We start from the raw sequence: 22,948 nt of genomic DNA on the forward strand, positions 1-22,948 counted from the left end.
ACATACATATATACAGTATATATATATATATATATATATATATATTGTTTCAGCAAGGTTTTTATTCCCATTATCCACAAATAAGACCCCAGTTCACACTGATGGGCTATTTGGTATTATTGTCTTATTTGTCACCGCAGTTGTTCTTTAAAATAAAACCATTTGCGGGTTTGTCCTATGTCTTACTGAACTACAGTGAATTATCATCATATCCTAAGTTTTTATCCACAGATCCTAAAATAAAGAATATAGGCTACATATAAATATACATTATACAAAACAGCTAAATCTCAAACAGTGGATCATTTTTATCAACATCGCCCAGCTAAAACTGCTCAATGTTTAAGTATGTCTGCTTCGTGTACAGTGAAAAGTGCAATAATATGACTTCATTTAACGTGCAACCCACCTGTTGAGATTGAGGACCACTATTTACGTTCATCACACAGAAACATAATTAATATTTCTCATAAGTGAGGCTATTTATAGCATAGGTAGGACTATATCATGGTCACGAATTAAGAATTTGTTCCCCAGACTGAATTCGTGAGCCGCTCATATTACACAGCTCTGTTCTGCCCGAAGTACTCGGAGATCCCTCCACCAAGCGTTTGATAGGAACTTAATCTAACTAATTCGTCATAAGTTTAAAAAAAAAAAAACACATTTGCTAATCGATTCTAACTAAAATCACTGTCGTTAGAACTTAATATGTCTGTAGTACAGCCAAACAGCGTAGATCATTCATAAAAACGTATATAACAGAATGCTCATGCACAAATGTCTACACCAATAAGCTCTGCTGTATTATAAACCAATGAAATTGAAGGTGGGCGGAGCGACACGTGTTGCCCCACCCCATCGTCCAGGGTGCACTCTGGGGCTACTCCAATAACTTGTTCAATGAAACTGAATGATTGTGTCATTCAGGCATTTTTTCTCAGTGACTGACACCATTCAAGTTGTACATAAAAACAAAATTCCAGTGGTGATATTAATTTGGTGAGATGCTGTGATTGACAGATGCATATTCACAGTGAATCTCCTCTTTTCTGAATCTGACTGTAGCGTCACTGAGAGACTCTTCACGCTTCTGGAAACTGATGGAAGAATACAGGAGCCCATCAGAGGGGATTGTGGGTGACTGTACTGTGGAGTAAATTGGATTTTGTGTATCAGAGGGGATTGTGGTTGACTGTACAGTTGAATAGAGATGAGTTGGTTCAGGATCTGTGTGGCGTCTGGCGTCCTGAAAGTCTTCTTGAGCCTGTAAGAAGTGAAATCTTCAAACATGAAATGCAGTATATGTATCAACTTAGACATTTCACATACTGAGATACATACTGACACTGCAGTTGTGAAACTCACCGTTTCATGATCCCCTGTCTGTCTTCTCTCCGCTGATGAAATGATGGTTGTGTGAACAAAAGAAACATCTGAGATTCAGAAAATGTGAGATGATTTTACCTGCATGTGTATTTCTGACCAGCAGAGAGAGATAAACTCAGATTTACTAAATATGCAGTAATGCGTGTTTGTGTGTCTTACCATGTTTGACCATGTTTGAGCTACAGGCTTTCCTGTAGCTCAAATAGTAGAGCATGGTGCTAGCAACGCCAAGATCATGGGTTCGATTCCCAGGGAAAGCAAGAGCTGATAAAATGTAAAAACTGTAACTTGAATGCAATGTAAGTCGCTTTGGATAAAAGCGTCTGCTAAATGCATAAATGTAAATGTAAAATGTAAATGTTGTGTTTCAGTTTGAATAAGATTAACGCTATAACCAGAGCCAGCAGGATCAAACCCACAGAAACAGCAGCGGACACAGAAAAGACTGAAATCACACAAAGAGATTGTGACTGAGAAACAAGGTGAACCCATAACATCTATCAACAAATATTCATAAAAAATACATACATCTGAGGCTAATGTTTCAGTGGTAAGATCACTTTCAGCTCAAACTGAGAAACTGAGTTTTTGGATCTCACCAGACTTTTTGCTGGTCTTTTCCACTTTTGCTGTCAGACTGAAAGCACAATCACAGCATGTGGATCGTATGGAAATTCATTTCCATCATGGACGAGGAATATACAGGGCCGTTTCTAGACATTAGGAGGCCCTAGGCAAAAATCATGTTGGAAGCAACCCCCCCCACCCCCCCACCCCATACAAAGCACTTGAAACAAATATGATTCCTAACTTTTATTTATACAACATTTAAATTTAAATGTTGTATATTTATACTTATACAGTACAAAAAAATTTAAAATAAATAAATGTAGAGAAGTTTCTTATGCTGATCAAGCCTATTTTGATCAAAAATAGATTTAGCCTATTTGATCAAAAATACAGAAAAAAAACTATAATATTGTGAAATATTATTATAATTTAAAATAATGATTTTCTGTTTTACTATACTTTAAAATACTGTATATTTATGTGATGCAAAATTGATTTTTCATCAGCCATTACTCCAGTCTTCAGTGTCACATGAACGCACATAAATCATTCTAATATACTGATGTAACCGATGTAGGTCAGCAAGAGCTGTTGTGTGTAAACATCACTCCCCTGATCTCAAAATGAGGCGCTCTAGCGACTAATGCTTGAGGCCGTTTCTCAATATGCTTTCTTGTCTGTACTTTCTTGTGTTCTTATCCACAGCCATATCACCCTGCAGCCCAAAACTGGTTGCCCATGGAAGCTAAGCAGGGCTGAGCCTGGTCAGTACCTGGATGGGAGACCTCCTGGGAAAACTACGTTGCTGTTGGAAGAGGTGTTAGTACACTCATTGTAAAGAGTAGGGGTGTAACCCCGGTGTCCTGGCCAAATTCCCTCCACTGGCCCTTGTCAATCATTGCTTCCCAATAATCCCCATCCACTTGATTGGCTCTATGACACTCTCTTCTCTCCACCTGTAGCTGGTGTGTGGTGTGTGCACTGGCGCCATTGTCCTGTGGCTGCTGTCGATTGTAAAGTGCTTTGGGTGTATTGCAATACACAATAAAGTGCTATACAAATGCCTCATTCATACTTGTGAAATGTCATCAGTTGTTGCCCAAGTACTGTTCCAATTCTAAGTTCACATCGAGCCAAATACAGTTCCCTGGATGTGTTCTTGCTCTGCCCCCTTTATCAAGGATGCATCCAGAGGTGACTTGTGCGAACTTGAGGCAGCCAGGTATCCCAGAATGCATTTCGCACCAATCAGCGAGCATTAATGGCGGAGGGGAAAACCGCAAAATTTTCAAAATATTACTGTTATTGTGTCATGAAATGCCGTTCTAAGAGTATTTCAGGCGAGAATGTAGTTGTTTAAAACTCAAATCTGTGGTTTATTTATAAAGGTAGCGCCTAGGCATGGGACAATAACCGGTTTCAATGTATACCGCGGTTTGGAAAATTCACGGTTTCAAAACCACTAAAATTTTCCGTTATACCGTTCCTGCGGTATGCACAGTTTTTTTACGTGTCGTCAAAGACGGAAAGTGCAGGACTCCCTCAGTTGTGAGTGAACAGCGTAACAAGTCACACGACCCCTTCCCCTCCGGATAGCAGTCAGTGAGAGTCACCTGTGTGTAGGATGATGGTCGAAGGAGGTGAATCCCTGGAACTTTTTCCCCCGTCGAAAAAGGTGAAGTCTGCTGTATGGGAATTTCTCGGGTAACGTAGACTAATGTTCCGTACACAATGATGTTCCGTACAGATGCCGTTTTGGTGCCAATAGCTAAATAAATACTTCCAGGTTGTACACAAACGATATATCTGTGTCATCTTCATTTCTCCCTCTTTCACCCTCGATCAAGACAGAGACCCATTCACCGGTTGTTTCAGTGTTGAAATAAATACTATTTGGCTTGCTACTGAGGCAGATAACATGGCTAATTAACTAGCTAACGTCAACTAGTTTCCTCCCTCACGTTACTTCGCAGAGCGGGGAATAGCAGACTAAAGTACTATGTTTCTGCGATTTAGTACAATAATTAAATTTAGCTGGTATCACGTCTATAATTTTAAGCCTCCTCCATTGTTTACATCTGTTCAAAATCACGTAATTTAAAAAAGAATCAAACTGCTAGCTCAGGTGTCTTTGCCACTGTTTGAGTGTTATACGGAGAGAGACCGTGTGTGTGTGTGTGACACACTCACGCTCTCCTTATGTGTATGTGCACACATCTTTGTACCTCACCGCTCATAACTTGGACTGAAAGATGAATGTGTAGAAAGCGAGCATATCTCCAAAACCCTTGTTGAGCTGCAGGTTTAATGACTGCATTTTTTATTTTTTACAGAAATTGTTTTGATTTATGTTTTTGATTATTGAGCTATAGGTTTACCAAGTTTTAATTCTAATTGCTAAAGTTCTATCATTAAATAATACTTGATTATCATAATATATTTATAATGCTTGACTGACTGATGTTAAGAGTGTACTTTTTTCCAAACATTATATTATATTTTTTTGTTTACTATCTATCTATCTATCTATCTATCTATCTATCTATCTATCTATCTATCTATCGTGAAGCACACCTAAAATAATTGTATCAATTCATACAGGGCTAGTAAGTAGTACATACAGCTGTATAACCAGATACACACCCAGGTATAGGATCAGTACTCAGTAACGGATGATACCTTGAGCCTAGGTATCGGAATCGGTATCGGGAAGGGAAAAAGGGTATCGGAACATCTCTAATTATTTATTTATTAATCGTAATACAGCGCTTACTTTGTTAACGTGACTGAATTGTTTGTGTGTTTCTGTTTGCGCACAGCTTTCCCTGTCAAACAAATCAAAATCAAAATATCTGGTCGGGTCGGGAAATGTTGAGACTTTGTCGAGTTACGATGCCTTTCTACCTTCAGCACATCACACCACAGACAGGCACAGAGCCGCAGAAGTGAAGCCCTCCCTCCCTTTTCAGTTGTGTTTGTCTTGGTGTGGAGGTGAGTGGTGATGAACAAAATACTAAGCTACTTCTGCCTTGAATTTACAGCTAATTATCCTATCCATGACTCCTGAGAGCTACCAAGTTAGCTAAAGTTTACCCAGTCAACACGTGAGGTCACGCGATGATCACAGTGACATCACACCATTCTCATACGGTGATCCTCACAGTGTGAGTAATATATGAGCTCATTGTGAATTCAAAATGTTGAGCAGGTTGAGAGGAGGCAGCTCAAATATCAGTCGCTGGGGGACATTCTACTTCCTGTTTCTCAACACTATCACAGAGATATCACAGTGGTGTCACATGATGAGCTCATGAGTGCACGCCCAGCTAACAGATTTCTGTTATAAGAACCTTCTCCAAACATACAACTGACTTCCAGACACAGCCTTCGATGAAATCAACTGAAATAAACAAATCAACAGCTTCACTCATTATTAACTCATGATGTTTTATTGTTTTGTTTGATGTTACCATCATAGTGATTAGTGTTTGCTTTAGTTGGACTCTTGACCCTTGACTTTATAACATTATGTTTTTTGGGGCTGCTGTAACTGTGTTTGTAAAGCACATATGTTATGGCAAGGAAACCCAAAAAGAGACTGCAACCAGGTGATATTGGTTTGTTATTGATGATAACAACACAGTCATCACCTAGATTCCATATGCAGTCTTGGGAAGTTGTGGCCTAATGGTTAGAGAGTCAGGCTCATAATCCAAAGGTTGCGGGTTTGAGTCTTGGGCAGGCAAGGATGGTAGGTGGGGAGAGAGAATGTACAGCGCTCTCTCCACCCTCAATACCATGACTGAGGTGCCCTTGAGCAAGGTACAGAACCCCCAACTGCTCCCCAGGCGCTGCAACATAAATGGCTGCCCACTGCTCCGGGTGTGTGTGTGTGCACTTTGGATGGGTTAATTGCAGAGCACAAATTCCGAGTCACGTCACTTTCATAATCATTTATGGAGAATTATAAAAGCATAAGACACAAACATTATTAACTACTCTGATTCTTGATGTTTCTCTTTGTGTTTAAATGACAGTGTATGAATCTCAACAATGGTGACAATCAAAAGCTTCATGCTGCAATGCATGCTGGGTACCTAGTCTCTGCGCAGTGAGTGCACTTTGACCTCACATTAGTATGAGCACACAGTGAGGGCGCTGTGAGGTTACACTTTTAGCTCACTGTTACCTCACATTGTGACCTCATCACGAGTATCCTGGGAGATCATGGTGACATCACTGTGAGATCAAATTGTTGACTGGGTAGCTAAGGCAATAGGAAGTCTAGTAGGTTAGACCAGTGTGCATTCTTCTACTGCTTGATTCAGTTTATTAAAATGCATTTAGAATGATCACAAAATTCAAGATAAGGGGGCAGAAATGTATATTTATATAATTTCAAATAGTTATTCAGTATCACGCAAAGACTTAAATTTTTTTTTCCCACCAAAAAGCAGCATGATTTCAAATGTGATATTGATTTTATACAGCAGTTCAATAAACAATAATTTAATATTAAAACACTTACGTTTTAGACACAATGTTGACTGTTTTTGCTCTATTTTGCCAACAAATATAATTCCAATTTGCATCTCTGAGCAACATGACGCTGTTTTGTTCCTGAATGAATCAACCCTTTGATTCGGTTCAGTCGCAATGACTCATTTATTAACAGTGACTTACTGCCGCCTACTGGCCGTTTCAATTTCACATTTAAAGTATCTTTTCATTTTTTTTAAAAAATAAATTCAATCAGTATTTAACATTTTATGTTTAAAATATCAAAACAGTATTAATACATTTGTGTCTGCAGGTTAAATATATTCATGTCCTGCATTAAACAGTGTGTAAATGCATCTAAATCAAAGGTGTAAAAAGTACTCAAAAATTTTACTCAAGTGAAAGTACAATCTGGCCAAAAACATACTTGAAGTAAAAATGTACAACTTTAAATTGTACTCAAGTATTAAAAAAGTAGAAGTACTTTCTTTTCTCAAAGATATTCAGAAGTTTGGTTAAAGGGAGAAAACAAAACAAATTGCAATGGCACAGGTCAAACACACATATCTAGTGAAACAACAACAATTAAAATGCAGCACAGCTGAAAAAAAAGAAAGAAAGAAAAAATACAGGGAAAGGGATTAAAAGGAAACTCCATCCTTTCCACCCTCATGCCATCCTTTACGGCTTTCATTTATCTGATGAACACAAACTAAAAGTAAAAAAAAAAAAAAGGTGACATGTATGGTACATACAAAAATGACACATTTCAAAAACTACACAAAGTGAATATGACAGTAACTCATAACCCCTGGTTCTGTTGTGCATTATCTGGACTAAAAATATTTACTTGTGTTCATTTTAAGAAAGTAAGTCATAAACATCTGGGACGACACGAGGGTCAGGAAATGATGAGAATTTTCATTTTTGGGTGAACTGTTCCTGTTGAAGAGCAAGATGTGACGCAGAGGCCAGAAACATATTACAAGAATGTGTTGAATTAACGAGGAGAGTCATAGAATTAAAACATACAACATTAACGTTTTGAAAGGCCACTTTTTTGTGTGTTGACTATTCAACGTCAGTGTCTAAAAGGACAATTAATCTTTTAATTGTTTATTTGGGGCATTTAGCGCTTTCTCTCAGCAAATATTGATAATTATTTGTGACTAATTAGATTAATTAATTTACAAATCATGTAATTAATTTACAAATCATGTAAATATTAAGATTAAAAATAAATAAAAAAAATCCACTGACAGTCCTAATTCCTACTCAGTTTGTCATATAATGACATATTATAAATACAACTTATCTACCTGGTGAGAACATCACTAAACATGAATTACATTTAAATTAACAAACAATGTTTATTTAAACACTTTTTGAATTTTTTAATTAATTAAAAAACAATATTTCCACAAAAATATTAATTGTATTTCAATTCTCATCACTGATTTTATTTGCACTCAATCTTGTGCATTCAGCTGATATATTACACACCTAATGGCTCTATCAAAACAGAACAAATAATGAACAAACATTTTTTATGCTACCTCAATATGCTTCCTCAGATTTGATGATTAACTTTTGAAGCCAGACATTTACCCGATGAAGGTCATAACTGAAGTAGAACTGTGTGTGTGCTTGATGCATTAAAACAATGATCATTGGTTCTCACGTCAGGCACGCACGTTTGAGCTTCCGTTTACCATATTTAATGTGCATAAGATAAAATAAAAATGTAATGTACTTTTCCAGATGAAATAAAATTGTAAGGAGTAAAAAGTACAGTTTTTTCTTCAGAAATGTAATCAAGTAAAAGTACAGTCAGTTTAAATTGTACTTGAATAAAGTACAAATCCCCCAAAATAATACTTAAGTACATTAATCAAGTAAAATTACTCAAGTATTTTATATCTCTGATCTAAATGCCCTTTCTAATGCAGCTTCTGTGTTTTCTCTGCATTGCAAATATTAATTTTGTCAATACTGATTTAATTTGCTCGGTAACACCCCAAATGAGTTATATTATTGACTGATTCAATTTAAGAATTTGACTGAAAAGATGATGCACACTTTTAGAAAAAAAAAAAGGCTTTATAAAGGTAAAATGCCCATTAAAGGTAAAAATCAATTTAAACTTATTGGAAAATATTAATTTCCTTCACTGCTGTGAACTGATCACCACACAGAATATGCAGAATATCAAAAACTGGGAGTCAGCTGTCCACGGTAGTCTTTAAGATATCAGCACAATAACACACTCAACAAAATATCATCTAATTATCGTTATCGATAAAATCTCAGAACATATTGAGATATATTTGAGTCAATATCGCACACCCTTAATATATTTAACGTTTTGTTTAGAAATTTTTTTAAATAAATAAGTGCCCTTTTTTCCACTTGAGCCCCTGCCCCTCAAAAGGTCTGTACACGTCCCTGCACACAGATGTAAACAAAGGTGTATATTTGTAGCAGAGCCGTTGAGAAACAGAGTTGCACACTCCCATAGGCTTCCATAGGAACTGAGGAATGCGGAAGTAAAGGATGGAGCAGCCAATAGTTCCAAACAAACAATAGTTCCAGTATTGAAGCCCATTCATTTTAGTGTTTCTCAAGCACACTCGCCAGAAAGTTGAGGAAATTACAGCAGTTTTTCGCATTAGTTTACCTCTCCGAAATCTGGCCAGTAGTTGTATTTTATGAAATGCGTAATTTCATTTTATTTGCGTAATGCCGCCCAAATGTTCATACAAAGAAAGAAGGTGTGGTTTCAGTAACCGCAGTAGTGTTGAGGCAGCCATGTCAGGGAGACGCTGTGTGTTTCTATGAGAAAGCAAAAGCACTTTATTTGGCCTGCCGAAAGTAGATGCATTTAGGAATCATTAAGATTACTTACAACAGAACAGCAACACGTTTTATGGATGAGCGTTTCGTGAACCTAGGAGAGGAGGTAATTCTGACTTTGCTATGACAATCTGGCGCTTCTGAATCAGTGACTATATGTTTTGTTATTAGTTCAAATATTTGCTATTGACTGTTCAAATGCGGAGTTTTGCGCGTGGCGTGTGTGTGTGTGGAAAGGACATAAAACACCATGAAAAGTGCTGTAAAATATCTCACATTAAAGAAAATAACTAGCGCATATTCTTACTTTACGTATACTTGATGTTAGAGATTAGAGATGCACTGATTGCAGTTTTCTTGGCTGATTCTGACTTTTCGCAAATGTGACCTGCCGATACCGATGCTTGCTGATTTTGTAATGCAAAACACACACACACACACACACAAAAACATAATAAAGAATATTAAATATTACAATTCCCCCAATCTGGACAAAGTTACAGATGTTCTCTCACTTGAACAACTCTCAGATAAAGTGCTCTGTGACTAGAAAAGAGGTAGAAATAACAAAAGGAGTTGCTGTACTATTTAACAAAACAGACGTCATTTCCCACTTAAAACACACACACAATAAATAAATAAATAATTCGTACACATGTTGTACATCCGACACACATTTATCATAATATCACTTTCATTTTAAACTGAGAAGCAGACTTACCAGGCTTTTCCTGGGAAGTTTCTCTTTTGGTGTCAGATGTCGTCATTTCTGAAAATACACAATCATGGTTAAATAAATTAGAGGAACAGATTTCTATCTAATATAAGAGTCACTATCTAATCAGATCTTCTGTGAAACACAGAATGTGATTGAAGAAAATCTTCTGTACAATGAAAGCAGACAGTAACTAGATGTCAAACTCAATTCCATGCCCAAGACTCATTCAAGTCGTATTTGTTTCTATGGTGATTTTTATAATAGTTCTACAGAAAGCAGCTGCACCGTAATAAAGAGGAAAATAACCGTGCTGATGCTATAAAATTCATCAATAATGAAACAAATTCAAGTTCAGCTGTAAATCAGCTCGACAAGACAATAGTGTCATTATTCAGATCAGTTCAGGTCAATGACAGTGTTAATGTTGCAAAATACATTAGTCAGTTCTGTAAGCTCTTAGGAAGATGTATGATGCTGTGTGAGGAAAATTCAAAAAATAAAATAAAATAAGACAACATAAAAAACAAGACAAAAACAAAACATATTTTGTGCTCCACAAAAAAAACAAATAAATAAATAAATAAAAATGCAGCGACAACAGTGTGAAAACCAAAAAGAAGAGGCCAGTTTTACGCAAACACAAGGGTTTTTGTTGCTTGCTGTTGTCTGTGGTTTAACAGGACAGTTCACCCAGAAGAAATCATCACACTGTTAGAAGTAAAAAAAAAAAAAACTGTAAAAACCCCCCCCAGAAAAGGTGTTGTCATTTTCTGCCATGACATTATCTGTTTACAGACATTTTCTTTAAGCTTAAAACATTACATAATGCGAAATACAGGCAAAACACCTGTTAAGAAATCAACATGGAAAATTACAAAAGAAAGTGCATTCTTAAAGTCATCTTTTCCTCATGCTCAAGATGTTCAAACCTGTATGACTGTCCCTAATCAAACACACCTGAACAAGCTAATCAATGTCTTCAGGATTAATAAGGTTACAGGCAGGTGAATTTTATTTATTTATTTATTTTCTCAGGGTTTGAGCTAAACTGTGCTGGACAGCTGCTCTCTAGGACCAAACATTTTTGTATTCATCTGAAGGAAGATCATTTTGAATTCTCGGTGAATGAGCTCCTTAATGAAAGAGTGTTTTACCTCTGGTCACATGTAGCTGAACTTCAGTGAATATGAAGGATCCAGAACTCTCCTCTGCACACCAGTATTTCCCAGAATCCTCTGCTCTCAGATCGCTGATCTTCACAGTAAAGACTCCAGCAGAGATTTCTTCTGTAAGAGAGAATCTGCTGTTTGTGCTGTTACTCGATGAAACACGAACTCCGTCTCTGATGCAGATATTCGGCTGATCTCCTCTGCAGAAAAACCTCTGACTGTGATTCCTGATGTGTTTACAGCTGATGGACGCTGATCCTCCGACAGGCGCTTCATGAGTGACCGCTGAAGAACACAACATTAAATATGATGAGATTGATAACAGAATGATCAGAAACATCGAGACTTCTCCCAAATAAACATCCTCACCGTCCTTCATGATGATCATGAGCTCAAAGGGAAGGTTAAACACATCTTTCACTGCACACCAGTATTTCCCAGCATCCTCTGCTCTCAGGTCAGCCATGTTCACAGTGAAGAGATTGAGTTCAGTGTCGTCCTTTACTGAAATCTTTGGTTTTTTAACATGATCTTCATCTGATCGAATGATATTTTGAGCATCTTTAGTGGAACAATTTCCTTTGCACAGAAGCTTTATTTCTTTTGTGTGGTTTCCATCATAAGGACATCTGATCTCAGATGAATCTCCTTCACGTCTGATCACTGGAGGCACTAATAGTCAAAGAGAATAGAGAAGTATATATACACTGTAAAATGCATGCATGTATTATTGAACTGCATGGTTTATGGTTGCTGTACATACTGGATAAAGTCAGTTCGTGTTTACTGATGAGAGAAACAGAAGTCAGATGCGTGTGTCTGGTTTCTGCTCCACACCAGTAAACTCCAGCATCTCTCAGCCTCACATTACTGATGCTCACTGTAAAAACTCCTGCTGTACTCTCAGAAAACTCAAAGCGCTGCTTCTCTGATGAACTGATGTTCTGACAGATCTTCTCCTCGTTCTCTTTGCAGATGTGTTTGATGGTCTCGTGTTTCTCAGAGTAATTACAGGTCAGTTTCACACTTTCTCCAATAATAGCAACTGATTTACTCAATTCACGAAAATGATCAACTACAAAAAACAAAAACAAAAAAATAGAAATAGAAATTTCAAATCTTATTTTCTCATTTTAACTGCTAGAAACTGTCCAAAAACAGGCTCCTCACAGAAGCTCTTTACCTTGATTGACTGTCAGTTTGATCTCAGTGAACAGATCGTCATCAGCAGTATTCACTCCACATCTGTACGTCGCTTCATCAGCTGCAGTTAAATCACTGATAAAAACCTTCAACAGTCCTTTACTGGTATCATCATACATGTGCACTTTATCATGACGGATCCATTGCTTCTGTTCATCAACAGGGATCTTCTGTGATGAATCTTTCTGGATGAATTTCTTGTTTTCTTTGAATACTTGTGGAAATTTACACGTGATGAAGACTGATTTACTGATGTAGGCCTGAACCTGGACAGAAGTTATTTGACCTGCAAGACAAGATTTGATTTATTACATTATTAACAGTCAGGAGGAATTTACATTTCTTATTTAGAGCTGTAAGTTTTTTAATTTTTTTAATTTTTATTTTCATTAAATAGAAATTAAACTCACTATAAACATTCAGCTCAATCTCTTTAATGAAGGTGATGTGAGTAATTGATGTTTCTGAAGGTGGTTTATCTGATCCGTCTCTCTCCACTCCACATAAATAAACTCCATCATCCTCTGCAGAAATGTCTCTGATGGTCACAGTAAAGTGATCTTTCTGTCTGTCAGTCAGGATGAACTTCTCCTCAGATGATTGTGATGATTGAGAGCTGTTCAGCACATGCACAGGATCCACGTTCACTCTGTAGAAGACTTTGGTGTGTGTTTTGAACTTATGATCATATTTACAGTTGAAAGTGATCGTTTGACCAAAATATGCAGATCGGATAACAAACATCCCACAAGAAGAAGAGTCTGAAAATGATTTCAACAAAACCATTGTGACATGCACTGAAATCTTGAAATATTATTATTATTATTATTATTAATAAAGATGCATTAGGGAACTTTGGCCTCTCTATCGCTATCTCTGTTTAACACACAAAATGTCATGATTCTTGCAGAGTTATTCATGTTAACGTGGGTTGTGCTTGTTTGTATGGTCACCTGTGATCAAAACATGAGGTATATCATCATACATCAAGATAGAAACATACTGACAGAAAAGATTTGTCCTACAAGTAATATATCCAGAAGAAAATGTCATTTGAACAAGTAAAGTTTAGTAGACGGTTGTCATGTTTGCTGGAGCACGGAAAGAAGAGACGCGGAGACAGCTGAGGGCTTGAGTGAGCCGCGGACGGCGGGCTGGTTCTGGCTCAGGCCCGGACACTCCCCAGACACCTGAAGACCCCTTCTTTCCAACTTAGTCCTGTGGTGTCTGGGAGGTCCACGAGGCGATGGTAGTTGGCACCGAGCCAGAACAGAGAATTGAGGCGTGGTGAGCTCGTAGAATTCCCCAGTATACTCAAAGAAGGGGAGATCTCTAAGAAGGGCTAGGGCAAGGAATCATGCGGCGCCCATCTCCATGGCCGCAGGGAGAAACAAACTGGGAAAACAAAGATATATCAAAAAACACAGAAAACAAAAACGGTGAAAAAAGGTGCAGCTCACTTTTAGTTTTGGTCACGTTTGCTGGAACACGGAACGAAGAAATGCATAGATGTAGGAGATTTTTCAAAATACAATATTTTTTAATGAAAAGAACACAAGGAAACATGGAGCACTGAGGATAAGACAAACAATACCGGACGTTGGAGAGAAGGACACACAGGGCTTAAGAACACTGGGGAAATCTAGATAATTAATGAAACACAGCTGGGGACTAATGAACTAATGATGGAGTCAGGAACAGGAAAACCCAAATAAGGACATAGAGGGAGAAACTAGGGCAAGGAAGTCACATGGGGAGCGAAACAAAACACAAGACATGAAACAAGTCTGACAACGGTCTTCTGTCCGTGACCTCTCAAATAACACTGACGTAAAGCTGACATTTCAGTCAGCTCAAATTATAAATTATTATTATACTGTTATGAATTATTATAATGCAGTGAAGCAGTTTGAACACTGAATCATGAATCTGCGTAAAATTGATTTTTTTTCCTCATAGTGCACCTTTAAATAATACTTTAATAAATATAACATAATTACTGTAGTAAGTTATAAAGAATCATACGCACTTCTGTTCACCACTAAATCAACATCATGACTCCATATCTGGTTGTCTCCACATGTGTATTTCCCATCATCCTCTCTGCTGAGGTTCCTGATGAACACTGTGAAGAATCTGCTGTTTTCATCGTCATACAGAGCGAATCTCCCGTTATAATACCAGCAGTGCTGAGTCTCAGTACTGATTCCTGTCGTACAGTCTCTGTTTCTGCAGAAATACTTTCCTTTAAACTGATCATAAGACTTTCTCTGGTTTGAGCTCATGCACTTGAACATTACACTCCCTCCAGAGCATCCAACCACTCTGAAACAAACCTGACCTGCCAAACACAAGTTCATCTGCTCTGAGTTATTATATAATCAATCTGGACCATGTAATATAAAATATTATTTGACCACATTCACCAGTAAAGAACTGACCTGAGATCAGACAGAGAGTGATGATGAAAATGATGATGGCTGCCCTCATTCCTGATTAGCTTCAGTCTCACAGATATTCTGAGAAAATCCAGATCAGATCACAATCCAGGGAAAGCAAGAGCTGACAAAATACACATCCTCCTCTCACATTTCTGCTTCCTCTTTCTCCAAACAGCTCCACCCATGAACAGGGCATTAAGTGTGAAATTATGTGTGAAAGACTCTGCAAACATGCAGATAAACATACTATATAAGCATATAATGCATGAGGCTGAGGGCACATCAGTATATTAACAAGCACCGACAGTATACATACATAGTGACTGTGTTAATGGCTTTAAGGGGTTTAAAGGCATTAATTGTAGCTTCATTCCAGTCAGCAAACACATGTGGGGTCCAAATGGGTGGCTCCAGGGCTATTTAACTGGGGCCCAGCTAGTGTTGTCCTCAGTTTCCATGAGGGCCCCACATGGGTCAGCCCAGATGAAACAATGAAATGAACTCTGCTCAGTATGCATACTACAGAGTGCTAAAAATAAGACTGAAGCAGCACTGCAGTTCATTAGATAATTAACTGATTAATCTAAAACTTACCAGACTGACTTTATTTCGGTCAGACTTCTACAAAAGTGTTTGAGAATTATAGAGGTTCAGATGTTGGTTTTAGTGAAAAGTATATTTGTTACCAGAGGCGTCATGCCCATTCAAGGGGAGGGGGCATGTGCCCCCTTAGATTTTTGAACCAAGTGGATTTTGAATGCAGCTTCCAAAAGAGAAAAAATAGCCGATTAATATTTTCTATATTTAATACAATCATACCAGCGTGATTAAATCGTTCAGCGCATCATATCATTAGCTGCTAAATTCAAATCTGCATTCGCTGGCTGGCGCTGAGACAGATACAGACGCGTTTTTACAGCATTGTGCATTATAACCAATCACATGCGATTCTGTTGAGCTTATGAATGCAATGACCAATCAGAGGCGTTCAGATGAGTCATCGCTAAAATGTTGGCGTTTTCTTCACTCGCTCGCTGACTGAATACCTCTTTCTGACTGAATAGCTGTTTTTTTATATCTCAATTTCCAAGATTTTCTCTATGCTAGAATGTATTTCTGACCAAAACAGATTTAAGACTGGACAAGACCAGAAAACATGTTACATTAACTTTCAATGTTAAATTCACAATAAATATAAAGTCAGTCGTATAAAAAAATTTATGGCATGACACCCATAAACAGACAGGTTTTTATGCATAGTTAATAGATTACATTATTAGGTTACTTTGATCATAATCTATAAAGGTGAGAATCAAGATATTTCATGATATAGTTAATGCGTTTGGGAATGTTTAGAATATAAAGGAAAAAATAAATAAAACATCCCAGTCAACAATTTGATCTCACAGTGATGTCACCATGAGGTCACAGGATACTCGTGATGAGGTCACAATGTGAGGTAACAGTGAGCTAAAAGTGTAACCTCACAGCGCCCTCACTGTGTGCTCATACTAATGTGAGGTCAAAGTGCACTCACTGCACAGAGACTAGGTACCCAGCATGCATTGCAGCATGAAGCTTTTGACTGTCACCATTGTTGAGATTCATACACTGATTCTTGATGTCTCTCTTTCTTTTTAAATGACACTGTCGTCCTAAATGTTTATGACTTATGCTTCTAAAATCATTCATAAATGATTGCACTGTTTGATCCTATGCTGTATTATCAAAGTGCTGTTATAATTAAAACATTCAGATCAATAACACTACATAAAGACTGCATACTGAATCTAGGTGATGATTTTGTTGTTATCATCAACAAACCAATATCATCTGGTTGCAGTCTCTTTTTGGTGTTCCTTGCAATAACAAATGTGCTTCACAAACACATATACAGCAGCCAAAAAAAATATAATGTTATAAATCCAAGGGTGAAGAGCCCAACTAAAGCAAACACTACTCACCATGATGGTAACGTATGTTTCACTTGTATCTTATAACAGAAATCTGTTAGCTGGGCGTGCACTCATGAGCTCATCATGTGACACCACTGTGATATCTCTGTGATAGTGTTGAGAAACAGGAAGTAGAATGTCCCCCAGCGACTGATATTTGAGCTGCCTCCTCTCAACCTGCTCAACATTTTGAATTCACAATGAGCTCATATATTACTCACACTGTGAGGATCACCGTATGAGAATGGTGTGATGTCACTGTGATCATCGCGTGACCTCACGTGTTGACTGGGATAAGTGCTGTTGCCTGCTGTGTGTCAGATGACGACCCCCCAACTCGTGCCCCCTCAACTCGTGCCCCCTCAAAAATAATGAGTGCATGATGCCCCTGTTTGTTACCATTATGGAGAATAGCGTTTGTTTTAGTTGGGTGGTTGGCCCTTAAATTGTTAACTAATTTTTCTCTGGCTGTTTTTAATTGTTTTTGTCACGACAATACAAGCAAGAAAAACTGTGGTAAAGATATAATCATCAGGTAACGATCTGATTCTAGAGACTGATATCTGATAATATAGATAATGTAATAATAATTTCACATTAATAACTAGGGATGTTCCCGAAGCCACATACCTTATTCGGAAAGGCAGGGATAATGGCTTTAAAAGGAATAACGGATTTATCTGAATAACAGAAAAAATATTCGGCAGACACAATCACACATTTTCCCACTTTATTAATGCCCTAATTACTTTATTAACGCTGTTACATTAAGTATTAACACAAGTCCAGCTACGCTTATTTTAACTAGATCTGGCAACATGGCAGAGTGGAGGCTGTACTTGCGCCGAACTTCACTCCTGTGTTTCGCAGCTGCTGCAAGTCAGCCACATTAATTTATTCAGCGACATGATTTTAAATACTTTTTCATATGTTTTCAAATTGCATTTTTGAACATGAAGCATTTACGGAGGTCTGGACCTCATAGCTGGCTATGGGCCTGGATGTGTAAAGTGAATGAGTGTAAACTAGCCTATATTAATGAAATGAGCGCAAAGCGATGTTTGATCATTTGGAGGGTCCAAATGATTTGTTGTGCTCTGTTGATAAAAAAAAAAAAAAAAAACTCGTAAATGATCACAGACTAGATCTTGTAATTGTTGCACAAGATCTAATTACTTAAATGGAAAGAAAGTGTTCAGTAGCCTACTCATAGCAGAATGACAATAAAACTCGCTTGAACTTTATTTATTTTTATTTTTTATTTTTCTTTCAGCTTCTATTTTTCTACTACTGCTCTTATTTAAGATTGTGGATGCTTGTCTCTTGTCAAATTTGTACACAAAGTTTCACTGGAAAATAAGAATACAGTTATTTTTCTTTTTTGATAAAGTTTTAAATAGAAGATATTTACAAAGCTATAAATTTAATAAAAAAAACAATACTTTCATAGTTATACAAGGCATATTTGTTAAATGAAAACTAAAGAATCGAACAGATTTGCATTTAAAATGTTATTTTCATGTAACTTCCGGTTTAAGTCACGCCCACTTCCAGATCTATCCATATACAAATACAAATAAATTTGAGATTGTCACAGATACAGACACAGATAATTAGTGATGGTGAAATGAAGCTTCATGAAGCATTAAGCTTGGTTCACAAAAGGGTTAATTTCTGGAGGCTTAATTTGCTCACAATACCACCTGGTGGCCAAAGAGTGTAAAACAAGCAGATATATTACAGACAGAGGTGTAAAGTCCAGGGGTCAGAAAGTAAAAGTCCTGCCCTGTGTTTATTCCACCCATGAACTCAGCAGCTGATTTCACCAGAGGAGGAACCAAGTCATTCCTTTCAAGTCACAAACAAGTCTCGAGTCAAATCCCAAGTCCTCAAAGAGTTAAAGTTAATGAGATAATTAAGTGTCTAATTAAATGATGATTGTGCATTAGTGATGGACACCTGCTGTTATTGAGAATTACAGAGGATCAGATGTTGATGTTTTATTGGTTAAAATGATACCCACATCATGGAGGTCAGTGTTTGCTTTAGTTGGGCTCTTGACCGTTGACTACTTCTGTGAGATCTCTCTCTGAAACCGTGCATGTGCTGTTATAAAGCAGAGAGATCAGTGCTGTGCAGAGTTCCTCCATACTTCTTTTGCCTCGCTTATAGTCAGGCCTGGAATCGGACTCACTGGCTGCTGGTCCTGCACAAGAGAGACAATAGCCTTGTGACTTTTTTAACTTCCCAAAAGAATATGATTTTATTAAAGAGACGGGTGTTGTCAAATCAATTTTTAAAATTTTTAGCGTTCTTAGATAAAACCCCATCCAGAATCGTGTCATTGCCACTGTCTTGTTGTCTCTGGATGGGGACGTTGCATATTTTATGTGCAGGGTGGTAAATCGGCTTCCTAAAAACAACTGGAGGTCCGGCAATCCTTTTCCTCCGTTCTCCTTTCTCTTCTTAACCACTTCTCGTTTCAGCCTCTCCCATTTGGACCCCCAGAAGAAATAAAATACCGCCCTCTCCACACCTAAAAGAAAGAATCTTGGGGGACTAAAAACAGAACACAATAATAAAAACAGAGGTAAAATCACTGCTTTGTAAATTAAAATCTTACCTTCAAAAGTCAAAGTCCTCAGTCCCCAAAACCCTAGTCTTTTCTTCACCTTTCCTAATGTGTCGGCCCAATTGTTCTGTCCGCCCCCCTCCCTGTCAAATTTGATTCCTAACACCTTCAAGTCTGTCTCCCTAACCGTCACGTCCAGTCCGGTCACTTTTGCTCTGTCCCATGATCCAAAGAGCTGGGCCTTGGATTTACTTCTATTTAGCTTTGCACCCGAGGCCCGTCCGTAGAATTCGGTTATGTCTAAAGCTCTTTGGATCGATAAAGCGTCCGTAGTTAAAATTGTCACGTCGTCCATATATAACACACTTTGCTGTCAAACCTTTTGTCCCTGGTACGTCAAGTCCTGTTATCCATTGATCCCTTCTCAATAGCTGTGCCAGTGGCTCAATACAAGCCACATACAGGAGCGAGGATAATGGACACTCTTGACGGACACCACTGCGAACGTTTATTGCATTTGTCAGTTTCCCATTTACAATGTCTCTGCTAGTTATGTCTCTATATAGCAGTCCCACCCATTCTAGAACCATTCCCGGGAAGCCCATTTTTTCCAATACCTTAAAAAGGTATTGATGCGAGACCCGATCAAAAGCTTTCTCAAAGTCTAAATTTAGGACTACCAGCCGAATATTTCTGTCTCTCGCAAAACAGATAGCGTCTCTGATCAATATCAGGCCGTCGGTGATCTTTCTCCCTGGCACAGCACAAGCTTGATCCGGGTGGATTACGTCCTCTAAAACCTGTGACATTCGTTTGGATATTAATTTGCTAAAAAGTTTGCAGTCAAAGTTTAAAAGAGTGATCGGTCGCCAGTTTTTTAAGTCTGCTTTGTCATCTTTTTTATGTAAAAGTGTTACTATTCCTATTCTAAAACTGTCCGGGAGTCTGTCGAGTCTGTCAAATTCTTTAAAAATGATTAATAATTCATGTACTAAAATATCCCAAAATTTCTCGTAAAATTCTAGGGGAAGTCCATCCATACCTGGGGACTTCCCTCTTTTAAAACTTTTCATACATTTGGTTATTTCAAGTACATTAAAATCTTTGGTTAAAAACTCAGAATTTGTGTTTATTTTTTTTCCCAGGGAGTTTAAAACTGCTTCTGTAGCAGAGATTTGAACTTTCTTTTCATTGTATAATTCTCGATAAAAATGTTCAACCCCTTGTAAAATTTATTTTGTGTTGTTTACCTCCCTTCCTTCCAAATTCAATTTTGTCATGCTCCCTCCCTTGGCTAAAATTTTCTTAAAAAGGTAACGTGTACACTTTTCACCTTCCAGTTCTTTTTCTTTACTTCTAAACATAACTCCCTTATTTCTTTCCTTTTCTAAAGCAGTCATTTCACTTTTGACCTCTTTTATTTCTTTGCTAAAATCAATGCCACTATTTAAAGTTGTGTCTGTTTTCTTTCTCTTTTTTTCTCTTACCTTTTTGTTTAAAAAAAAGTCTCATCTTTCCCTTCACCATTTCCCAGCATTGTGTTTGTGAATCAAAAAAGTCCTTTAAAGTTTGCCATTGGCTGAACTGCTCCCTGTACTCTTCTACAATACTCTCATCTTGCAACAGGGAGCAGTTCAGCTTCCATATCCCTCTCCCTACCGTCACGTCTGTGGTTAGTGAAAGTGTGCAAGAAAGCATAACGTGGTCTGTGAAGTGCAAGGGTGTTAATGTAGCATCCATTGGTGGACAGTTCCGTGAGAACATAAAATCAATACGAGAGGCCTTGGTGCCATCACCACTGACCCAGGTGTAGCTCTCCTCTCTTGGATGCATTACTTTAAAACAGTCAGTTAGTCTAAAATCGTTGACTAAATTTTTTAGTAAAACTGATGTTTTGTCCACCTTAAAATCGTCCCCAGCCCCTTTTCTGTCTTTCTGATTTAAAACACAATTAAAATCCCCTGCTAAAATTAGGGGGTCCCTACCTAGCAGGTGGGGCTGCAATTCTTCTAAAAGCTCATGTCTCTCGTTTTTGTCCGTAAAACCATACACATTTAAAACAGTAAAATCCTTATCTAAAAAAGTCAGCTTAGTTAAGATTGCCTGTCCATCCCTTATCACCGTGCTGCCCTTCACCGTGATGTTATTATTGTTGATTAAAATGGCCACCCCATCATTTTTGTTTTGATTTGACCCACTCCACAACGAGTGTTCTGGGGTCCAGAGTTCAGTCCATTTCTTATAATTGTTTAAAAAGGGTAAACCGCATTCTTGCATTAAAAATATATCTGACTTAAAAGATTTCAAGTGGGATAAAATACTGTGCGCTCTTAAAAGGGACCTCACACTTCTCACATTTATTGTTGAGATTGTGAGGGCCATGAGCAATATGGTTAAAAGAAACATACTTAACCTGATTTTAATGATATTTCTGTAGTTTTATTCTTTTGTGTCTTGTAGCCCTCGTTCCTCCTCTCCCCCAATCAATTTTGGGATCTGGAGAAAAAGGGCCCGACCCCTCAGGTGCCACAGAGAAAAACTCTTGCGGCTCCTTTGGTGACGATGATCTTAGCTTAATTTGCAGAAAAGAAACTTCATTTGGAGATTCGGCCGGCCACATACGGTCTAGATCTTCCGGTGGAGAACTATCTAGCCGATGCGATGCCTTCAGCCTTTTCTCCTCCGTATCAGACAGAGAAGATCTCGCAGTTCTTTTCTGCACTTGAGCATTTGGGAGTGAACCATCAGTTTCACTCCCACTAGTCGACACACTCACCTCAGAGACGGTTTCGAGGGAGGAAGCCATTTCCTCCTCTCCACTTTCCATGTCCACTTCATTTTCTTGTTGTTCGGGAGTGGCTTCCTCCCTCTGTGTCGGTGACTCCGCCCCTATGGCCTCCCCACTTCCTTTTCCTTGCCCAATCCCTGAGGCTGGCGGGAAATTTGAATTTCCCGCCAAAACCTCAGGCTCTGCCTCCTCTCTTTGTTTGCTTGTTTGCTCCTCTGGTGGGGTGGCCATTTTGTTACCTTTCAGTTTGTTGGCAAAACTCTTGGGGCAATCTCTGTAGAGATGGTTTGTGTCACCACAAAGATTACACCGCCTGCCAATGGTACATTCTTCAAAGACATGACCAATTCCTCTACACTTCCCACATATTAACTCCTGGCATGCATCGGCTAAATGTCCCATTTTGCCGCACTTTCTGCAGAATTTGGGCATTCCTTGGTAATGAATGTAGCCCCGGTTATCTCCCAACACAATCATTGACTTAGACCCTGGAATCCGCTTGGATCTTCCCATTGTTTGATGGGAACTCTCCAAGCGCAATTCCAGATACCGTCTTCGTCTACTACCTTGACTGGTTGACTGCGGACCGTGCAAAATCTACCCAGCCATACAGCAATATCATTTCCACTCACTGTTTCATTGAACATTCTAACAATCACTGTTTTAAGTGAATTGTCAGAAAGCTTCTCAACAGAAAACATGGAGAACTGTGTCTTACATGCATCAAACCTTTGCCAGAAATCTTGCAACAAAGAAGCAGATCTAAAACTAACGTCAAAACCTTTGTTCC

General features: G+C 38.1%; 1 protein-coding gene across 1 annotated transcript; it reads right to left on the reverse strand.

Annotated features, from left to right (window-relative positions):
* Positions 1–994: 994 nt before the first annotated feature.
* Positions 995–22,671, reverse strand: LOC131536383 (uncharacterized). Its single transcript, XM_058769273.1, has 10 exons — positions 21,993–22,671; positions 14,432–14,743; positions 12,813–13,163; positions 12,383–12,688; positions 11,963–12,274; positions 11,569–11,871; positions 11,185–11,484; positions 10,034–10,081; positions 1,369–1,436; positions 995–1,267 (listed from the first exon to the last, which is right to left on the reverse strand). Exons 1-10 carry the CDS (start codon positions 22,669–22,671, stop codon positions 995–997), a joined length of 2,952 nt encoding a protein of 983 aa, XP_058625256.1.
* Positions 22,672–22,948: the final 277 nt, after the last annotated feature.

Source organism: Onychostoma macrolepis, chromosome 01 (genome assembly GCF_012432095.1).
Source record: "Onychostoma macrolepis isolate SWU-2019 chromosome 01, ASM1243209v1, whole genome shotgun sequence".
NCBI lineage: Eukaryota > Metazoa > Chordata > Actinopteri > Cypriniformes > Cyprinidae > Onychostoma > Onychostoma macrolepis.

Bases quoted from the DNA above. Each gene is read 5' to 3' on its own strand.
- LOC131536383 (XM_058769273.1), bottom strand. From the start codon at position 22,671: ATGGGAAGATCCAAGCGGATTCCAGGGTCTAAGTCAATGATTGTGTTG. The intron at 12,275-12,382 runs GTAAAGAGCTTC...TGTTTTTTGTAG, and splicing joins CAAACTGACAGTCAATCAAG to TTGATCATTTTCGTGAATTG. The intron at 11,872-11,962 runs GTATGTACAGCA...TTTGACTATTAG, and splicing joins ACACGAACTGACTTTATCCA to TGCCTCCAGTGATCAGACGT.